This window comes from Maylandia zebra, linkage group LG23 (assembly GCF_041146795.1).
Source record: "Maylandia zebra isolate NMK-2024a linkage group LG23, Mzebra_GT3a, whole genome shotgun sequence".
NCBI lineage: Eukaryota > Metazoa > Chordata > Actinopteri > Cichliformes > Cichlidae > Maylandia > Maylandia zebra.
Window position 1 is genome coordinate 12,953,836 of NC_135188.1, and position 18,791 is coordinate 12,972,626.

The 18,791-nt window shown below is 41.4% G+C and overlaps 1 protein-coding gene across 1 annotated transcript; it reads right to left on the reverse strand.

Moving 5' to 3' along the window:
• Positions 1-3,765: 3,765 nt before the first annotated feature.
• On the reverse strand, positions 3,766-11,699 carry LOC101487938 (duodenase-1). The gene is made up of 6 exons (XM_076880167.1): positions 11,549-11,699; positions 5,388-5,430; positions 5,153-5,300; positions 4,767-4,893; positions 4,433-4,678; positions 3,766-4,333 (listed from the first exon to the last, which is right to left on the reverse strand). The coding sequence occupies exons 1-6, from the start codon at positions 11,636-11,638 to the stop codon at positions 4,169-4,171; spliced, it is 819 nt and encodes a 272-aa protein (XP_076736282.1). The 5' UTR covers positions 11,639-11,699; the 3' UTR covers positions 3,766-4,168.
• Positions 11,700-18,791: the final 7,092 nt, after the last annotated feature.

Below are 18,791 nucleotides of genomic sequence, written 5' to 3' on the forward strand. Positions count from 1 at the left end.
AAAGTATAATTGATAAAAACAAAAATTCCTTTCTTTATTTCTCTTATTTTCAATCTCTTCTGTTTAATTATACTCACAAGTAAAGAAGGCAGATATCTGACGTGACAGAGCTGAATGATATCATCTTTGAGTTCTGCAGCAAACTAGATGAACCATAGATTGAAGATAAGCTGTCACTATAGTAGATCAACATGTGCATAAACAGGTCTTCAAACTTTCACACTTGTTGATGTATCACTCATTTAGTGTTTGAAGCACAAATCTGACTTCGTTATTCAATATTTACTCTGTAAAAAATAATTGTACTTCATGTGCTCATTAGCTATCTGGTGCTGTATAGCCCAAATATGTGGAGACGGCGTCTGATGCTCAGTCGTTTTAAGATAGTTGAACATTTTAGACTTTCTGTATATATCTCTAAATCATACTTATGTGTGTGTGGGTGTGTGTGTGTGTGTGTGTGGGTGGGTGTGTAGAAGCAGACGCACTCACAGTGCAGGGTTCTTAGAAAACAGAACTAATCCAAGAAAATAGAAAAAAGAATCCATTTAAAAAAATTTCTGAGAACTTTTGTGAATGTTTTGTGTGTTCTGATGAAAATGTTTTCAATTGAAGGAAATCTTGGAACATCTGGTGGTGCAGCAACAGCAGGAATGTCTCCCTGCACCCCCTGCAGCTATAGGACCCTAGTCTTCCCCTCAACAAGTTTTCCTTCTAGACTCTACAGCTGACTTCCACATGCTTCTCTATACTCAGTTGTCAGATCAAGGTACGAGTCCTTCTTTCTCTCACAGGGTAACTTCATCCTTCCCTTCCACTGGACAGTGAGTTCTGCCATGATCAGTTGTTGGCTGAGGGCTCTGATTTAATACCTCCTCTATCCAGGCTACCGAAATTATGACTAGCTCCTTCCTCTCCTTATTGGTGGATTATAATCATATAGAATAGAATAGAATAGAATGCCTTTATTGTCACTATACAGTTGTACAATGAGATACAGAGCATCTCCTACTCAGTGTAAACATGCTGGGGGGGGTAAAGTTCTGCAGCGCTATGTACATATGGACAGTATTAACATAGGGAAAAACATATATATATATAAAATGTACAATATACAAGCCATAAGTAATATGTAATAAATAGTGTTATGTATATACAGTTGAATTATTGCACCAAGGAACCGGAAAGTGTGGACCCTCTCCACACACTCCCCTTCAACTCCTCACTGCAGGCATGTCATGTGCCTGCCTGCTTCAAGTCCTCTACCATAATCCCTGTCCCCAAGAAACCTAGGATCACTGGACTAAATGACTACAGACCCGTGGCTCTGACATCTGTGGTCATGAAGTCTTTTGAGCGCCTGGTTCTCTCCTATCTCAAGACCCTCACGGCCCCCCTCCTGGACCCCCTGCAGTTTGCATACAGAGCCAACAGGTCTGTAGATGACACCATCAACATGGCCCTACACTTCATCCTGCAGCATCTGGACTCCTCAGGAACCTACGCCAGGATCCTGTTTGTGGACTTCAGCTCTGCCTTCAACACCATCCTTCCAGACCATCTCCAAGGCAAGCTTTCCCAGATGAATGTGCCTGATCCCATCTGCCGGTGGATCACTGACTTCCTGGCGGACAGGAAACAGCATGTGAGGCTGGGAAAGAATGTCTCGGACTCTCGGACCATCAGCACCGGCTCCCCTCAGGGCTGTGTTCTTTCTCCCCTGCTCTTCTCCCTGTATACTGGGTGGAGGTGCACTGGTGGGTGCACCTCCACCCACCAGTCTGTCAAGCTAATCAAGTTTGCAGATGACACCACCGTTATTGGACTCATCTCGGATGGGGATGAGTCTGCCTACAGGAGGGAGGTTGAACGTCTGGTGTCCTGGTGCAGCCACAACAACCTGGTGCTGAATGCCCAGAAGACAGTGGAGATTATTGTGGACTTCAGGAAGCACACAGCTCCACTCCCCCCCCATCATCCTGACTGACACCCCCATCACCTCTGTGGACTTATTCCGCTTCCTGGGTACCACCATCACCCAGGACCTGAAGTGGGAGCCCACCATCACCTCCGTCATTAAGAAAGCCCAGCAGAGGATGTACTTTCTGAGGCAGCTGAAGAAATTCAACCTGCCAACACGGACGATGATGCAGTTCTACACTGCAATCATCGAGTCCATCCTCACCTCCTCCATCACCGTGTGGTACGCTGGAGCCACTATCAGGGACAAACAGAGACTGCAGCGTGTTGTGCGCTCTGCTGAGAAGGTGATTGGCTGCAGACTCCCATCTCTGCAGGACCTGTACACCTCCAGGACACTGGGGCGTGCAGCTCGGATCACAGATGACCCTTCTCACCCTGGACACAGTCTGTTTGACCTGCTCCCCTCAGGCAGGAGGCTCCGGTCCTTTCGCACCAGAACCTCTCGCCATAAGAACAGTTTCTTCCCCTCTGCTGTTGGACACATGAACAATAACCGTATGACTGTTCCCACCACTAACACATGACCCTACGCTGTGTTCACTGCATCATTCCATGTTTGGCACTGATCACCACCTGCACTCATGTATATATCATGTATATATCTATCTATCTACTTAGCACTTTTAATTCTTATTCTCATTTTTATTTTCATGTCTATTAAAGCTTAATTTATAACAGTATGTTTGCACTGAAGCACCGCAGCAATTTCCTAATGTTGTAAACCCGCTCAACATTTGGCAATAAAACCCTTTCTGATTCTGATTCTGATTCTAGAGGGGGGCCAAGTCGGTGCTGTGTCTCCTGAAGTCAACAATGAGCTCTTTGGTTTTCTTAGTGTTCAGTGCCAGGTTGTTTTCTGAACACCATGCTGCCAGCTTCAGGACTTCCTCTCTGTACTCTGCCTCGTCTCCCTTCGAGAAGAGTCCGACTACCGTGGTGTCATCAGCAAACTTGATGATGAGAGTGTTGTTGTGGGTCGAACTGCAGTCGTGGGTGTAGAGAGAATTCATGAGAATATATGAACAATAACAGTGGCATCCTCTCTCCATCCACTGTAAAACAGATGAGTTCTTCCCTGCCACCTTTCTGTATGGAGAGAATGTGATATTTGGACGATTTAACATTAATCCTGGTCCACGCGTGAAGTTCTTCAAACCTTTCCAGGAGCCAAATGATGTTTGAAGAAGAGTTATTAAATCATCCATGTAACCCTTCAAAGCTGGCAATCATTGGCCTGGCTGCGTTCTTACTTCTCTGACTCCTGTTTATATTTTGTTTGAGATACAGTACTGTATCTGACAAGTATAGAAAGGCACTACCTTCCTCACTGTGGAAACACTTGATGCAGTCAAAAACCTAGCGTAAAATGTTACGCTTTGGGATGAGAACGTGTTGGAATGACACTACCTGCAGCAAACAAGATGAACCACAGAAACCACATTTTCCAGATTAAGATTTGAGCTCTGATGCTCAAGAGTGAGTTTTTTGTCAGGACTTTACTGATCAACCTTTAGAAAATACCATTTTAATAGACTAACTCATCTTGTTTTTAATGGAAAATCATTTTCTTCTTGTTCTTTCATCTGCTACCTTTAAGAATAAACACAAAATTATGGAATACTTGGCTGTCCCAACTCCACTTGATGTTTGTATAGTGGGAAAGTTATGGGTGATTAAGACCTGGGATTTGAAAAATTCAGCAAAATGACTCAGTGTGTCGCTTGGATTTTTTTATACTGCAAAATACACACAGGTAATAATCCACATGTAGTAGGAGAACAGGACACTTTATTAAAACCAGATTTAAATGTTTGTGCTTTTTATGCCCCAGAACTTTTAAACACATTAGTATTTGTTCATAAATGATTATCACAGTAGTTCCTCATCAATATTGACTCTTAATAATTTTTAATTTGTCACAGTGATTCTTTCTCATGCAGGTTCACTGATTTGAATCAAGGAAAAGTGTAGATGTCACAATGACCTCACACTACAAATCTAAATATTCCATTTCAGTTTGTGGAAATTGAGCTAAATGCTAAAATGATCACTGTTACAGAAGAAAAACCACAGTTTCATGCGGGGAATATTTTTAATTTCTGTCTCGGCTACATTGACAGAGCAATCAGAAATGCTGACATTTCAATAATGCTGTTCAATAACAGCAAAACTTCAGGGATTTTACTCAAAATGTTTTGTGGTTTTGTAGAATCATGTCGATCCATTGGAGGTATTTTGTGATGTCCGTGTAGACGTTGGGTTTATCTGGGTAGTTACAATTGCTGTTGTGGTTGAAAGAAACGATACCAACAGCAAACCCTTTGCACACCAGAGGACCACCAGAATCACCCTGTGAGGAGGAAGCATTTTAATTGGTCAGTTTATAGTAAGTGTTTAATACAGTACATTTATCAAAAAGAAACCTGCTGACATTGGACAGAATACATACCTGACAGAATCCTTTGCTTGTGCCATATCCACCTGCACAGATAACATTGGCAGGAAGTTGAGGCCATTGATTCTTACAGACTTGTGGGTTAATGACAGACACGTCCACCACCCTCAGCTCACCAACAGTTTTACCACCATTCATAGTTTTTCCCCATCCAGCCACCTGGCACACTTCATTTTCTGTTAGATCTATTTCAGCATGCGGAAGTTGAATTTCATCGTGTAGATCGTTTGTGGTTGCCAACTGGACACACACAATAAAAAGTAAAAATATAAATAAGACCACAAATATATTTCATGTGAAACTGTTGTCAGTATAAAGATGTACTTACTTGTAGGAGCATGATGTCATCACCCTTCTCGGGTGTGTTGTAACTGCTATAGACGAATTTGTTTTTAATCTCTACTATTTGGCCATTCTTGAGATTGTGGTTGCCAAGAACAACATGCGTGGGGAAGCTGAAGGAATAATCATTAAGAGGTTTTCAATTCATTTTCTAAATCTGTTTTAATGACATGAATCAGAGATTGAAGCAGGAGGTCACTGGTTTGGCAGTGAACCATATGCCACATGACTGAAATTGAGCAGAGCTTTGCTGCGCATCTTTCCCTGCTCTCAACTTATGTTCCTGTCTAATCTTCACTGCTCCACTATCCAATAAAGGCAAAGAATTATCTGTAGGAAAGAGACTTAAGCAGAAGATGTTTGATTACTCACTCGTTAAAACAGTGTGCGGCAGTGACCACAAAGTTATTAGTGATGAGAAACCCTCCACACACATGACCGCCGTTGTTTTGCACAGAGACCATATATCGCATTGAACTCTCCGGTGCTTTTCCTCCATGTATGATGCCACCCCCATGCACTGAATAAAGTAAAAGAAAAAAAGGAAAATTAAATGGATGCCTCATTAAATGGTTGAAGAATAACAACAAGGACTTGTGATTCTTACCGAGTTGTCCAAAGCAGGTCAGAACAAGGAGGAGGAGAACTTTCTGCAGACCGAACATGATGCAAGCAAAATGGTTAGCCTTTGTTTGTACTGTAGGAGTCTCAGGTTCAGCCTTTTATAGAGCAGCTTCCTTTTGGCAAGTATGATTATCATCTGTCATTTTTTGCCTTTTGACCACTTCCTTTGCTACGTGTATTTTTGCCTATTTGAAACTTGTGTTATCTTTGCATGGTCTTGCTTATCATAAGTACAGTGCATCATCAGTCAGCAACACACTGCTTTGCACACAGAAATAAAATTCTTCACAAAAGCCTTTCACATTATTTTACAAATTATTTATCCTTTTTGCTGATAGCAACCTGCAGTCATTTGATGTATTTTTCACAAGTATTATATTTATCTGCTGAGGAATCCCCAACCATTCTACTTTTGGCAGATCTCACCAAGGTTTCTCATATTTATGGTCTTCTGGCATGGATCTTGATGTTCAGTTCACCCCACAGATTTTAAAGTCAGGGCGTCATGCAGACCAGTCAGTAACATTCCTTTTGGTATTTTGAAAGCAGTTCTTGACCGGGTATGTTTTGGGTCGATGTCATGCTGGAAGACAAAGCAATGACAATGACCCAGTTTTACTGCTGACTGCTTGAGGATTTCTTTCAAAATCTTCACATATCTTCCTTCTTCATGATTTCTTCCTCCTTGAAGAAATCCCCGGTTCCGAATGTGTCTCCCTGTTGATGCCTAAAGAGCTCTTTTTTTCATCTCATCTGACCAAAGGACGCACTTCAAGTATATATAATATTTTTTCAGCTTGTCCTTAGAATGCATCAGTCTGACTTGAAAGTTTCTCTTTTTCTTGGTCTGCAAGTCAATTCTTGTGCAGTGTTCTGGTGACAGTCTTCTTTGAGACTTCAATTCCTGAGTTGTCTGAGTCATTCACTTGTGTCTTGGCAGTTGTTCCAGGGCAGGGTTCTCAAACTTGCAGCCCAGGGGCCACTTGCGGCCCATGTCACCCCTACTTGCAGCCCGTATCTCATTTTTAAGTCTGACATCATTAGCCGTTTCTGGGTCCAAACTCCGCTTCAGGTCCCAAAGTCAACACTGTGGCATCACTGAGAGTTACAAACTGTCTAAATTCTTTCATCTTTAATAAAATGATCGGTGTGGCTGCTCTACCAGGTGTAACAATTAAGTTTAACATCCAGGCATCAAAGAAAAGAGAATTTATTAAGTTTAATGGAGTTCGAAGTTAGCAGGGAGTTAGCTCGCTAGTTTCCATCTAAAAATGACATACTGTGGCGACCCACTAGAGGGCTCCACTCACACCCAAGCTTGTAGGAGGGGTTCTGTTGTGTTTGGGCGCGATATGCTCAGTCAGTGTATGGAGGTGAATAAAGTTGGAGTGGAAAACTAGAGCTCCTGTGTTGTGTGTCACATTCCTCCATAATACCTTGTTCTGACTGAGGGATTTCTGAAAAAATGAAAACATACAGCTCTGCTATCACTTCAGATATAAGTGAAGACAGAAAACTAAACAGTAGTGGTGTTTGTAGGGTATATCATGATGTGCTATGTGGTACTAGCTACATAACTATGGTTAGCATAATATAAACACATTAGCACAGTGAAGCTGGAGGATGAACGCTAAGTTTTTTCCACTCAATAAAAGTCAACACAAAGGTTACCGATGGTTAGGGACAAATGCAATTGCATGGCAGGAAAAAGATGCTGTAAATGGACCAAACTTCAGTCAGTTGAACAACTGAGATAATCCATCCACAATAGAGGTTAGTCATTAACACACTGCTGCATGGGCTGGGCCATAGTTATATCATAAGGTTTGAAAAACCGAGCTTTAAAACGTGCTGCTGATGAATAGTAGTAATAAAAACTAATAGAGGGCGACAGTGATCACTGACTTTTTAGGGGCTTGTTCAGATTAAATAGAACAAGATACAAAGCATTAAAATACGTTAAAAATACAACAGCCTTAATAAACACAGAAGTAGCTTTCGAACATCATCACTCAATAATAACCGGATATTGATGTGAAGAAATATAATGCAATTTGGCCCTCGAAGTTACTTTTTTTTATTGAGGATTTGTTTGTTGTTGAGTACAATGTTAAAATAACTTTTTTAAAAAGCAAACAGATTTTTAATATGAAGGCAATATGAGCAGAGAGTGCAAAGATGCTGAGGCACTAGCTGTGTTGGTTCAGTGAGAGATTCAAAAACTAATGTGTACACTTATGTCTGCATTTTTATTTTGTTAAATATGAGCACAATGATAGCAGAAGTGCTGCCACGTGTCTGGCCAGAGACTAAGTACCAATGTGTTTATTTGGTAGTTCAATGAAAGGCTTCAGTTAGTTAAGAGTGGGGGGGGGGGGGGGGGGGGGGGGGCGAACTGCATTCACGTTTGCAGTTTTGTCACATTATACAGTATTTAAAAAATAATATTTGTGAGTGTTTTCTTGATGTTTGTTTGCTTTTTTTTTTTTTTGTACTGCTTGAACACTAAAGTGGCCGTCCAATGAAATGACAGTGCCAGTGGCCCACAGCTCATTTAAGCTTGAGACCCCTCCTCTAGGGTCTTTAGATACATCTCTCACTAGGTTTTCTTTGCATAGTTTTTCACTTCCTACCTCTGCCAAGCTTGTTCTGTACTGCATGGCTCTCTTGGATCATCCTTGATCATGCTTTTCAGTCCAGTTCTTAACACACGGAAAAGCTGTGATAACTTTGTATATCCATCTTCTGCTTTGTTTTGGGAGCATCAACAATTCTTTTTCTTGAGTCTAACTGATTTCTTTTGCTTTTGGCATGATGCTGATGTTGATGTATGTTTTTATTGTTATTACTGGTTATTGTTTCTACCAGTGCTTAGTTAGTGCACATACCATACAGATCTAGAGGCAACATCATAAGTGGATTACATTTGATTGCATAAGTATTTCTTTTACAATTGTAGCTGCTGCTCATTGAGCAGCCATGTCCAGTTTCTGTGTTTGTTAGAAATAAGTCTGGTTTGTTTAATACACCTATCCTAATCACAAAAACATAATTTTCATCCTTCTACTAAACACAATATGAATATTTTTACTTATATCCAGCAGATGATACAGAGTTGATAGTTAGTTTTCTCACATATTAAACGCTGATGTCTGACGTGACACATTTAAACGATATTATCTTGGAGTTCTGCAGCAAACTACATAAACCATAGAAACCAAAGCATGAAGATAAGATGTTACTATAGTAGAACAACACAGGTCTTCAAAGTTTCACATTTGTTGATGTATCACTCATTTAGTGTTTGCAACACTAATCTGACTTTGTTAGTATTTTTTAAGAATACTGAAGTACGTGTGCTCGTTAAGTGTACATGCTGGTGCTGTATATTTCAAATCTTATTACCCCGTGGAGAGGGTGCCTCCCGTCGGCCATTAGAAAATGCTATTTAATATTCAGTTCACTGAGATGTCTGATAAAGCTTTTTGAAAAAGTCCATATCAGATGCTGTGTCATTTCTTTCATCATACAAATGTCACCTCTTTCTTATTCATGCCTGTCATTGGTAGCTAAAGAACTGATTTCACTCCTGCCCGCCTCTACAACCTGATGAATTTCTTAAGGCTGCATCTGCTGTGTGTGTGTGTGTGTGTGTGTGTGTGTGTGTGTGTGTGTGTGTGTGTGTGTCTAAATCTCAGAAGGTTATACTATGATATTGTAACACATTGTCTCTGTTTTAACGAAAACCTGTGTGTATTCAGTGTTACTTTTCTAAGCTGTTTACGTACTTCAAAGACCTTGCCCCCGAGTCACCCTCGTGTCACCGGGCTGCTTCCTCTATGTAGTCACAGATATGATCAGATCTGATTACAGCTGAAGGCACGAAATGCAAAGACTAAGACTCACTTAGTCAATCAGTACATCTGTTAATGTACTGATTGGAAAAGTCTTGTTTAATAATCTAGAAAATGTTGCTGACTCAAATTTCTGGCTTTAGACAAAGATAACCGCAAAAAATACAGCAGTTTGTTTTTGTATTAGTTTTTTTTTTTTTTTTTTTGGCTCATATTCTCTGCACCATATTTGGGGAGAAAAGTTCATCTTTTGTACCGAGTCTGTAGTTCTCATAGGCTCTTTATCTGCATCATCTTTGTCTCTGCAGATGTGTGGAGTGTAGAAAGATGGGACCCAAGTCCAGATGCTGACAATGGACTTAACTGTGAGTGAACCTTTATTAGCAGCAGGGACAGAATACAAAAATCAGAAAGTGGCAAAGACTAAATTAAAAAAAACCTAAACTGGGAGGCAACTACAAAAGCAATACAAAGGAACTAAAAACCTAAAAACCTGAGAGGAGATGTCAAGCACAGAACATGAAAACCTGAGACTCTGGAACATGGAGAAATGCAGGCAATACCCAGACAACCCATCAACAAACAGAGGAAGAAAAAGGGCTTGAATACACAGGGATAATGAGGGAATGAGACACAGGAAGAGAGCACAGCTGGGAGAAATCACACTAACATAGCACATGATACTGTCAAAGTAAAACAGGAAACATGAGACAGGCACAGACATGAACACATAACTTGACTACGTGGCACAAGGAACACAGGGGAAGCACAGAGACAGAAACCAAGAGACTAGAAACTATAAATAACAATGAAATCCAAGACTACAAATATTTCAAAACACTGGGTCACCGACTCAGGACTGCAACAATGTCAGCATGTTGCTGGGTGTTTGTTACATACTCAATTTCCAGGACCAACACCCCAATACAGGAAGTCTGGTTTGGCTTTCTGTTTAAAAAAGCCAGAATATTTGATCCTATGGGTCTTAACCAACCAGCAATGCAAAGCTTAGATGGACCCTCAGGGGACTCACCTAGTTTTAAGTCCAGGTGTCTTCCCTGCCACCTCTGTTACACCAGCTCCCCTCACGAGCTGCATTCAGAATACCTGGTTTAATTTTAGGGGCCTGGACAGTAGGCCTCAAGGGTCAATTTGGACCTCCTCGGCTTTACTGCTGCTAAATTGCTTTAATAAAATTTCCTGCAATGAAAGTCTAAATTATGGACATTCCCTTTTTAACCCTTTGGGAAATGGTAAAGGTAAAAATCTGAGTATTAACTCATTTTTGGTAAATCACTCTTACGGGTTACTCCGGCCCTTTATCGTAACCAACCATTGCCAAAAAAATACCAAAAAGATACAGAACCAATTTGTAAGTTTACAGTTTGAGCAACGGTTCAGCCTCTGGAATCTCTGCTGAAATATCCAACGGTGAACTTCTGAAATCCAATCTTCTGAACTGCTCATCTCACAGAAGACAAAGGGAAGAACAAAGGATGTTCCTGGGCGCTCTCCTTTATACTCTGCCAAGTGCCCATTACCCACCTCTCCTCGTATCTAAACATTCAGTCATGTTGTTTACATAATATCATCCGAAGTATAGCCACGCCCTTATCAGCCTCCCATCTGACGTCTCCACATAAATTCAGAGAGTAGTGACTTCTGTGTGTCACTCTCACTCATTTCCCCCCTTCCACAAACATGATCCTATTTTTCAAGGCTGCTTTTTACACATCCTCTCAGTTAGGCCTGTCTTGGAATCATTATTATATTTTCTTATGCATTGTATTGGTTAAACTTAAACACACTTATATTGTATTATATTATATATTATATATCGTTCCGGGAAAAGCAGAACAGATGCAGGGCTAACACAGAGAAACAGACAATTTAGAGACAATTTATCACAATTAATCACCAGGTAAACAATCCACACAGGGAGAACATCAGTGCTGCTATTCTGAACATTATTAGACATAACTAACTATCAGCAAAATCACATATGAATTATGGTTCCATCTTCGATAATTGCAACACTTAACAACAATTCTCTCATTCAAAATCATATATGATGATAGGTTGGAGACTCATTTCTTATCTCTTGTGATGGCATCAGCCACACAGGGGTAAATTAGTCCATTTTTCACTTTATTAGTTTGCTTTGCAGTTTTCTTCATTAATCATTTGGTTAAACCTAACACTGATATTATGAGGCGCGCACATAGTAACATTGTGTGGTTTTTCTAAAATGTTTTGTTATATTAATTATGTTTCTCTTTCTTTGAGTTACCTGGGTTTGGGCGGTGGCTGTTTCCTGTCTGGGCAAAAGGCGTGGCTGAGGACTCTGGGGACAAAATGCCTGCTCAGCAGGACCAACCATGGGCTTACCAGGAGCAGGGGTGTTTTAGGCTTAGTTAGGTTATTCTGTGCTTAGTTAATATTAGTGTGTGTTTTTGTTTTCCCCCTATTGTGTTCAAATGGTTTGGCCAAATCATTATAAAAGCTACCCTCATGTGTCTTTTTAATTAGGTCAGTTTGTGAGTTAAGTTGTGTCTCACTTTGTTGTTTAAGTTTTGGAAATTACTTTTTGTAGAGTTATATTTAGTTGACCTGTTTTATGGGCCTGCTAAGTATGGTTTTGAATTTTGTTAATTTTGGACTTTTTGAGGGTTAAAATAAAGAAAACCCTTTTTGAAGATATTTTTGCTTGTGTCCTCTTTGCTTTGGCTGCTTGGTCCCTCACAATTGGTGGCAGCAGTGGGATCTGCCAGTTGAGGACACAGTATTTTTTTCTTTGAGGCTTTTTCACCCCCAGAAAAAAAAAGAAATGCATCGTGGAGGAAAGGTGGAAAAGAAGAAAGGAGTAACTGTTCAGAAGGAAGCTGATGCTGAGGAGGAAATTGGAGTCTCTGAAATGGTGGAGAGCACTGAGGTTGAAGAAAGGGAGCCATCTCTGTCAGATCTGATGTCAATATTGCAAGCTCATATGGGTCAACAGGAGGCTCGGGAAGCAAGGCAAGAAGAGGTAACTGCACGACAAGAACAAAAATTCAAAGCATTGCAACATCAGTTTCAGCTTTTACAGTTAGAGGTGCAGTCCCGGACATCACCAGTACCAGAGCTACCATTACCTACCACAGAGTCACCAGAGTCAAGGGAACTACCTCACATTCCTAGTTCTCCTCAAGCTCAAGCTGAATCCAGTCAGTCATTATCAGGTCAGTTTTCATTGCATGAACCCAGACTGGAAAAGTTGACTGATAGTGATGATATTGAGCATTTTTTTGACTACATTTGAACGCATTGCCTTAGCATATCGTTGGGAAAAAACAGACTGGGTTTTTCGATTAATACCACTGCTAACGGGCAAGGCAAGAGGGGCATACGTTCATATGGATATTGATGACTCTCTCAGCTATGACAAAGTTAAAGCTGCAATTTTGTCCAAATATGATGTTAACCCAGCGATTCCATTCACTGGAAGTCAGGCTTGATGAGAACCCTAAGGAGTTGTATGCTCGACTTAAAGATCTGTACGGGAAATGGATTCAGCCAAAAGGTAAAACGAACCAAGAAATTGGTGAAATAATCATCCTTGAACAATATTTGAGAATGTTGTCCCCTGAGCTACAGGTTTGGATTCGAGAGCACAATCCGTCTTCTGCAGCGAAGGCAGCTGAGCTGGCAGAAGTGTTTGTAGCTGCCAGGAGGAAAGGGCAACCTTGGACCTGTAATGCAAATAAAATGCCAAAGGAAGGCCCCAAATCAGCCCAGATGTATCATCAAAGGCCATTGTCAGCAGAAAAAAACTCCTGTGGGTGAGAACCAGTTTGCTGGCAGACCATTAAAAAATTCAAAAAAGATTGTTTGTTACCTCTGTGGGTTAGAGGGCCACACAAAGCCAATGTGCCCAAAACCCTCAGCTAAGATGGTTCAAATGTGTTTCATGCCACGTTCACATGCTGAACATGGGCTCCAGTGTGACCAGACTGTTAAAATGATAAAAATTGAAGCTAATGGAACAACTTTAAGAGCTTTGCTTGATTCTGGCAGTTCTCGTACACTGATACATAGAGATTTTGTGCCCCCCAATATTGTCCGTGTTAGTGACACCATCCCCATTTGTTGTGTGCATGGAGATGAGAAGATGTACTCAACAGCTGACATGTACATTAAAGTGAATGGACAGACATACCTTTTAAATGTTGGGGTGGTTGATAACCTGCCTTATTCAGCTATTCTGGGACGAGATTTTCCAGTGCTTTTTGATTTGTTGGAGTCAGACCAGAATCATCAATGCAATGTGGCTGTTACTAGAGCCCAAGCTCAAAAATCTAGTGAAACCTCAGAAGTTTTCAGTGCCTTGCCATTTTTTAATGAGGAATGGGAAGTTGCACCTGTGAAGCCTCGGAAAAGTCGCGGACAGAGGAGACAGGAGAAGTTCCAGCATACTATAGTACACCCAGAAATGCATACTGACCCAGACTTGCCTTTGGGACTTCAAATTCCTGGCAATATAATAGAGTTGCAAAAAACTGATCCTAGTTTAGCTTCCTGTTTTCAGCGAGCAATAGACAAGGACCAAGTAGAGGAGGCAGGCATTAACAAAAGTGACTATGTCTTGCAAAATGGCATACTTTACCATCAGATGGGCTCACTTCTGAAGCTAGTGGTCCCCCAAGAAGTTAGAGAAACCGTGCTTAATTTGGGACACTCTATTCCCTGGTCTGGCCACCTTGGTAAGCACAAAACCACAGCTCGTATTAAACAACATTTTTTCTGGCCTGGCCTCCATAGAGATGTAGCCTACTTCTGTAAGAGCTGTCCTCAGTGCCAGATGACATCCTCCAAAGTCCCTTCCAAAGCTCCACTCCAACCACTGCCTATTATTGGTACCCCATTTGAGCGCCTCGGAATGGATATTGTTGGACCCGTTGAGAAGAGTAAGTCAGGGAATCGCTATATGCTTGTAATCACTGATTATGCAACTAAATATCCAGAGGTCTTCCCATTAAAATCCATCAAGGCAAAATCAGTAGCTTTCTGCCTTGTACAGCTCTTTGCAAGAGTAGGGTTCCCACAGGAAATACTGACTGATCAGGGGAGTAACTTTATGTCCAACTTACTAAAACAGGTGTACAAGCTGCTGGGCATTAAAAGCCTGAGGACCACCCCATACCATCCTCAGACTGATGGGCTAACAGAACGGTTCAATCAGACTCTGAAGCAGATGCTCTGGAAGGTGGTAGATAAGAATGGTGCTGATTGGGATCAGTGGCTTCCTTATCTTCTCTTTGCCTACAGGGAAGTGCCACAAGCCTCCACTGGTTTCTCTCTGTTCGAACTTTTGTATGGGTATGAGGTACAAGGACCTCTAGCCCTGCTAAGAAACATCTGGGAGGGAGGCAAGGAAAAGATGGACTCTGTTAACATTGTTTCCTATGTTGTGCAGATGAGGGAGCGACTGCAGAAAATGAGTGAGCTTGCTCAGTCAAATATGACCAAAATCCAGCAGAAGCAGAAGTTTTGGTATGACCGAGCAGCTCGTCAGAGGTCTTTTAGTCCTGGACAAAAGGTGTTGGTGCTCCTCCCCACTGACAACAACAAGCTATTGGCTAAGTGGCAAGGGCCCTTTGAGGTTCAGAAGAAATTGGGGTCCACTACTTACCAAGTGTTCATCCCTGGAAAGCCACGCTCCAGCAGGGTTCTGCACATAAATCTATTGAAGGAATGGGCGCAGCGCCCTGAAAAGACAGCAGAGGTGATGCTCATAAGGGGTGTGCCAGAGGAAGAAGAGGTTGGTGAGCAATACTTGCCTTCTGCTGATGTGGTAGATTTTGACCTTAGTCATCTGCCAGATGATAAACAGCTTCAGGTGAGAGCTGCATGCAACTCTGAGGTGCTTCAAGTGAATCCTGGCCGAACAGATATTGTTGAGCATGACATTGTCATTAAAGAGGGCGTCGCAGTAAAGCGTTTGAGCTACAGGATCCCTGAACGTCTGCTAATATCCCTGAAGAAGGAAATCGACCTCATGTTGTCCTTGGGGATCATTGAGCCATCAAAGAGTGAGTGGTGTAATCCAGTGGTCCTGGTGCCAAAGAAGGATGAAAGCATGAGGTTCTGTATAGACTTCAGGTACCTAAACTCAATATCACTGTTTGATTCATACCCCACACCACGCATTGATGATTTGCTGGAACGGCTGGGGAAGGCAAAGTACTTGACCACACTTGACCTGTGCAAGGGATATTGGCAGGTGCCACTAACGGAGCGATCAAAGAAGTTGACTGCCTTTCGAACACCTTGGGGTCTCTTCCAATTTACAGTGATGCCATTCGGGCTGCATGGGGCTCCAGCAACCTTTCAGAGATTAATGGACCAAGTACTATGTGGTTTCTCAGATTTTGCATCTGCATATCTTGATGATATTGTCATCTACAGCACCACATGGGAGGAACACTTGGAACATCTGCATGCTGTCTTCGACCGTCTTGGCACTGCTGGGTTGACGGTGAACCCCTCTAAGTGTGTTTTTGCCTCTGCTGAGACTGCGTACCTGGGCCATGTGATCGGGAATGGGGTGATCAAGCCTCAGGTCAGTAAGATCCAAGCCATTGAGTCTTGTCCTCTCCCACAGACAAGGAAGCAACTAAGATCCTTTTTGGGCATGGCAGGCTTTTATCGTCGGTTCATACCACGATTCTCCACCAGCAGCTCTACTAACGGACTTGATAGGCATCAAGTGTCCTAATCAGATTAACTGGACAGAGGAGGCTATAGCAGCTTTCAAGGACATCAGTCAATCACTGAGTAGCGAACCAGTTTTGTACAGTCCAGACTTTAATGAGCACTTTTTCCTTCAAACGGATGCATCTCATAAGGGTCTGGGAGCAGTGCTACTTCAAGGTTTGGAAGGAGAACGTCATCCTGTTGCTTATATCAGCCGAAAGCTGTTCCCGAGAGAGGTTCGATATTCAACAGTGGAAAAGGAGGCCCTTGCAATCAAGTGGGCCCTTGATTCCTTCAGGTACTACCTTCTTGGAAGAGAATTCACCCTGGAGACGGATCACAGTGCACTTCAGTGGATGGAAAAGATGAAGGATAAGAACGGAAGGATCACAAGATGGTACCTTGCTCTGCAACCTTTCCGGTTTGTCATCAAGCACATTCCTGGGAAGAACAACGTTACCGCCGACTTCCTCTCTCGCTGTACCAGCGAGAGTCCTGAAGAGGGGGGGTGTGTGATGGCATCAGCCACACAGGGGTAAATTAGTCCATTTTTCACTTTATTAGTTTGCTTTGCAGTTTTCTTCATTAATCATTTGGTTAAACCTAACACTGGTATTATGAGGCGCGCACATAGTAACATTGTGTGGTTTTTCTAAAATGTGTTGTTATATTAATTATGTTTCTCTTTCTTTGAGTTACCTGGGTTTGGGCGGTGGCTGTTTCCTGTCTGGGCAAAAGGCGTGGCTGAGGACTCTGGGGACAAAATGCCTGCTCAGCAGGACCAACCATGGGCTTACCAGGAGCAGGGGTGTTTTAGGCTTAGTTAGGTTATTCTGTGCTTAGTTAATATTAGTGTGTGTTTTTGTTTTCCCCCTATTGTGTTCAAATGGTTTGGCCAAATCATTATAAAAGCTACCCTCATGTGTCTTTTTAATTAGGTCAGTTTGTGAGTTAAGTTGTGTCTCACTTTGTTGTTTAAGTTTTGGAAATTACTTTTTGTAGAGTTATATTTAGTTGACCTGTTTTATGGGCCTGCTAAGTATGGTTTTGAATTTTGGACTTTTTGAGGGTTAAAATAAAGAAAACCCTTTTTGAAGATATTTTTGCTTGTGTCCTCTTTGCTTTGGCTGCTTGGTCCCTCACATCTCTTCACATTCCATTTAACATATTGATCAAACTTTTATTTTATCTTTAATTAAGAATAAAGATGATTAGCAAAAGCACACAAAGAGACTCTGTTTTAGCACATAAATGATTGGATGTTGAGCCTTTTTACCCTCTCTCAAATGTAATGAGAGGTAAACCAGGGAGACTTCTCTTCTCTCTATCTTCTCTTCTCTTTCTACAACACCTTTCTCAACAATACACCAAGGGTATTGTGGGTATTTGTACAGTAAATGTAATTCTTGTAATTCTGTTGCCTGGAAAGCATTTACATTTATGTGATGCGGCACAGAAGTTGCACAAATCTCTGAAAATCAGATAAAAGAAACCACAGCTTCGAGCTTCAGGCGTGACATAATTTAATCATTCCTGACAGATGACAGTGTAAAAGAACATCTTGACTCAGTTTGACATTTCACGCAACCTCTGTGAAATATGTCAGTAAGTGATACTCTAATTGAAAAGTGAAGTATTGCAGTTATCTCACTTACTGTAAGTACTGTGTGCTGTGGGTTGGAAAATAGAAGCAAGAGCTGGAGTGGGAGGGGAGAGAGGTTCACCCGGCAAAGGTTTCCAGTGTGTTGTAGGGCTAACACAGAGAGACTGAAAACCTTTCACTTTTAAAACCCCATTTATAATCACTTATTAATATCACACTAATTGTGTCAATCGACATAATTTCATTACGACCACAAGCATATCTTTGAATTGTTGGAGAAAACACAAACTGCACAGAATCCCCAGCCAACCAGGAAGTTTGAATCCCGAACCTTCATTCAGTGAGGAAACTGTTCTAACCACTGCACCACCCTGATCTCAGCCCAAGCACTACAGAGGCAACTATGCTAAAACAGCTTGTCAAACACTGCCCCCTAATGGTGACCATTTATTAAGTTTGGCTAACCTCCTAAGACCCGAACTCTTTCATGGCATGGATTTTTAATTCCTCTTTCTCTGACATTTGAGCTGATTAGGACCTGATGAATGTAAAAACAAAGAATCACCAGATTTTTTTTTTTTACCTGATTTTTGTTTCTAAGAAAAGTGAGAGCCACATATGAGGACATTCGTTTTAAATTTTGATAAAACAGAGGCAGTATAATGTCCTCGTAAGTGGATATCAGGCCCTTGTAGAGCAAAATTTAGTATTTTTGGTCTAGACAACCAAAAATGTGATGGCCACATATGTGGACGCCAGGTCCTAGGAGGTTAAAACTAATTTCTTTTTCCCGAGAATGTTTTTGATCTAAAAAAGGAAGATCGATATATATATATCTGTGTAGATGTTTGGGACATTTGGATAGTCATTCATGTCATAGTTGTTAAAGGAAAAAACACCAAACTGCTGATTTGTCACACATCAGAGGACCACCAGAAGCACCCAGTGAGGAGGAAATATAATTTAATTTATGCCATTTTTATGAAGTTAGATCACATTTTAAATTAAAACATTAAAATGTTACCTGACATATTCCTTTCTTTGCTTCAAGCAGTTCTTATCCTGTCTCTTAATCTATCGTAGATTAATATGGAATAACTTAAACTTCAGCTTAGTAAGACTCTGTACCTCATATATTACCATGAGCATTATCTCAAAATGCTGTGATGATCATACTTTGTCCATCAAGCGTGAAGAA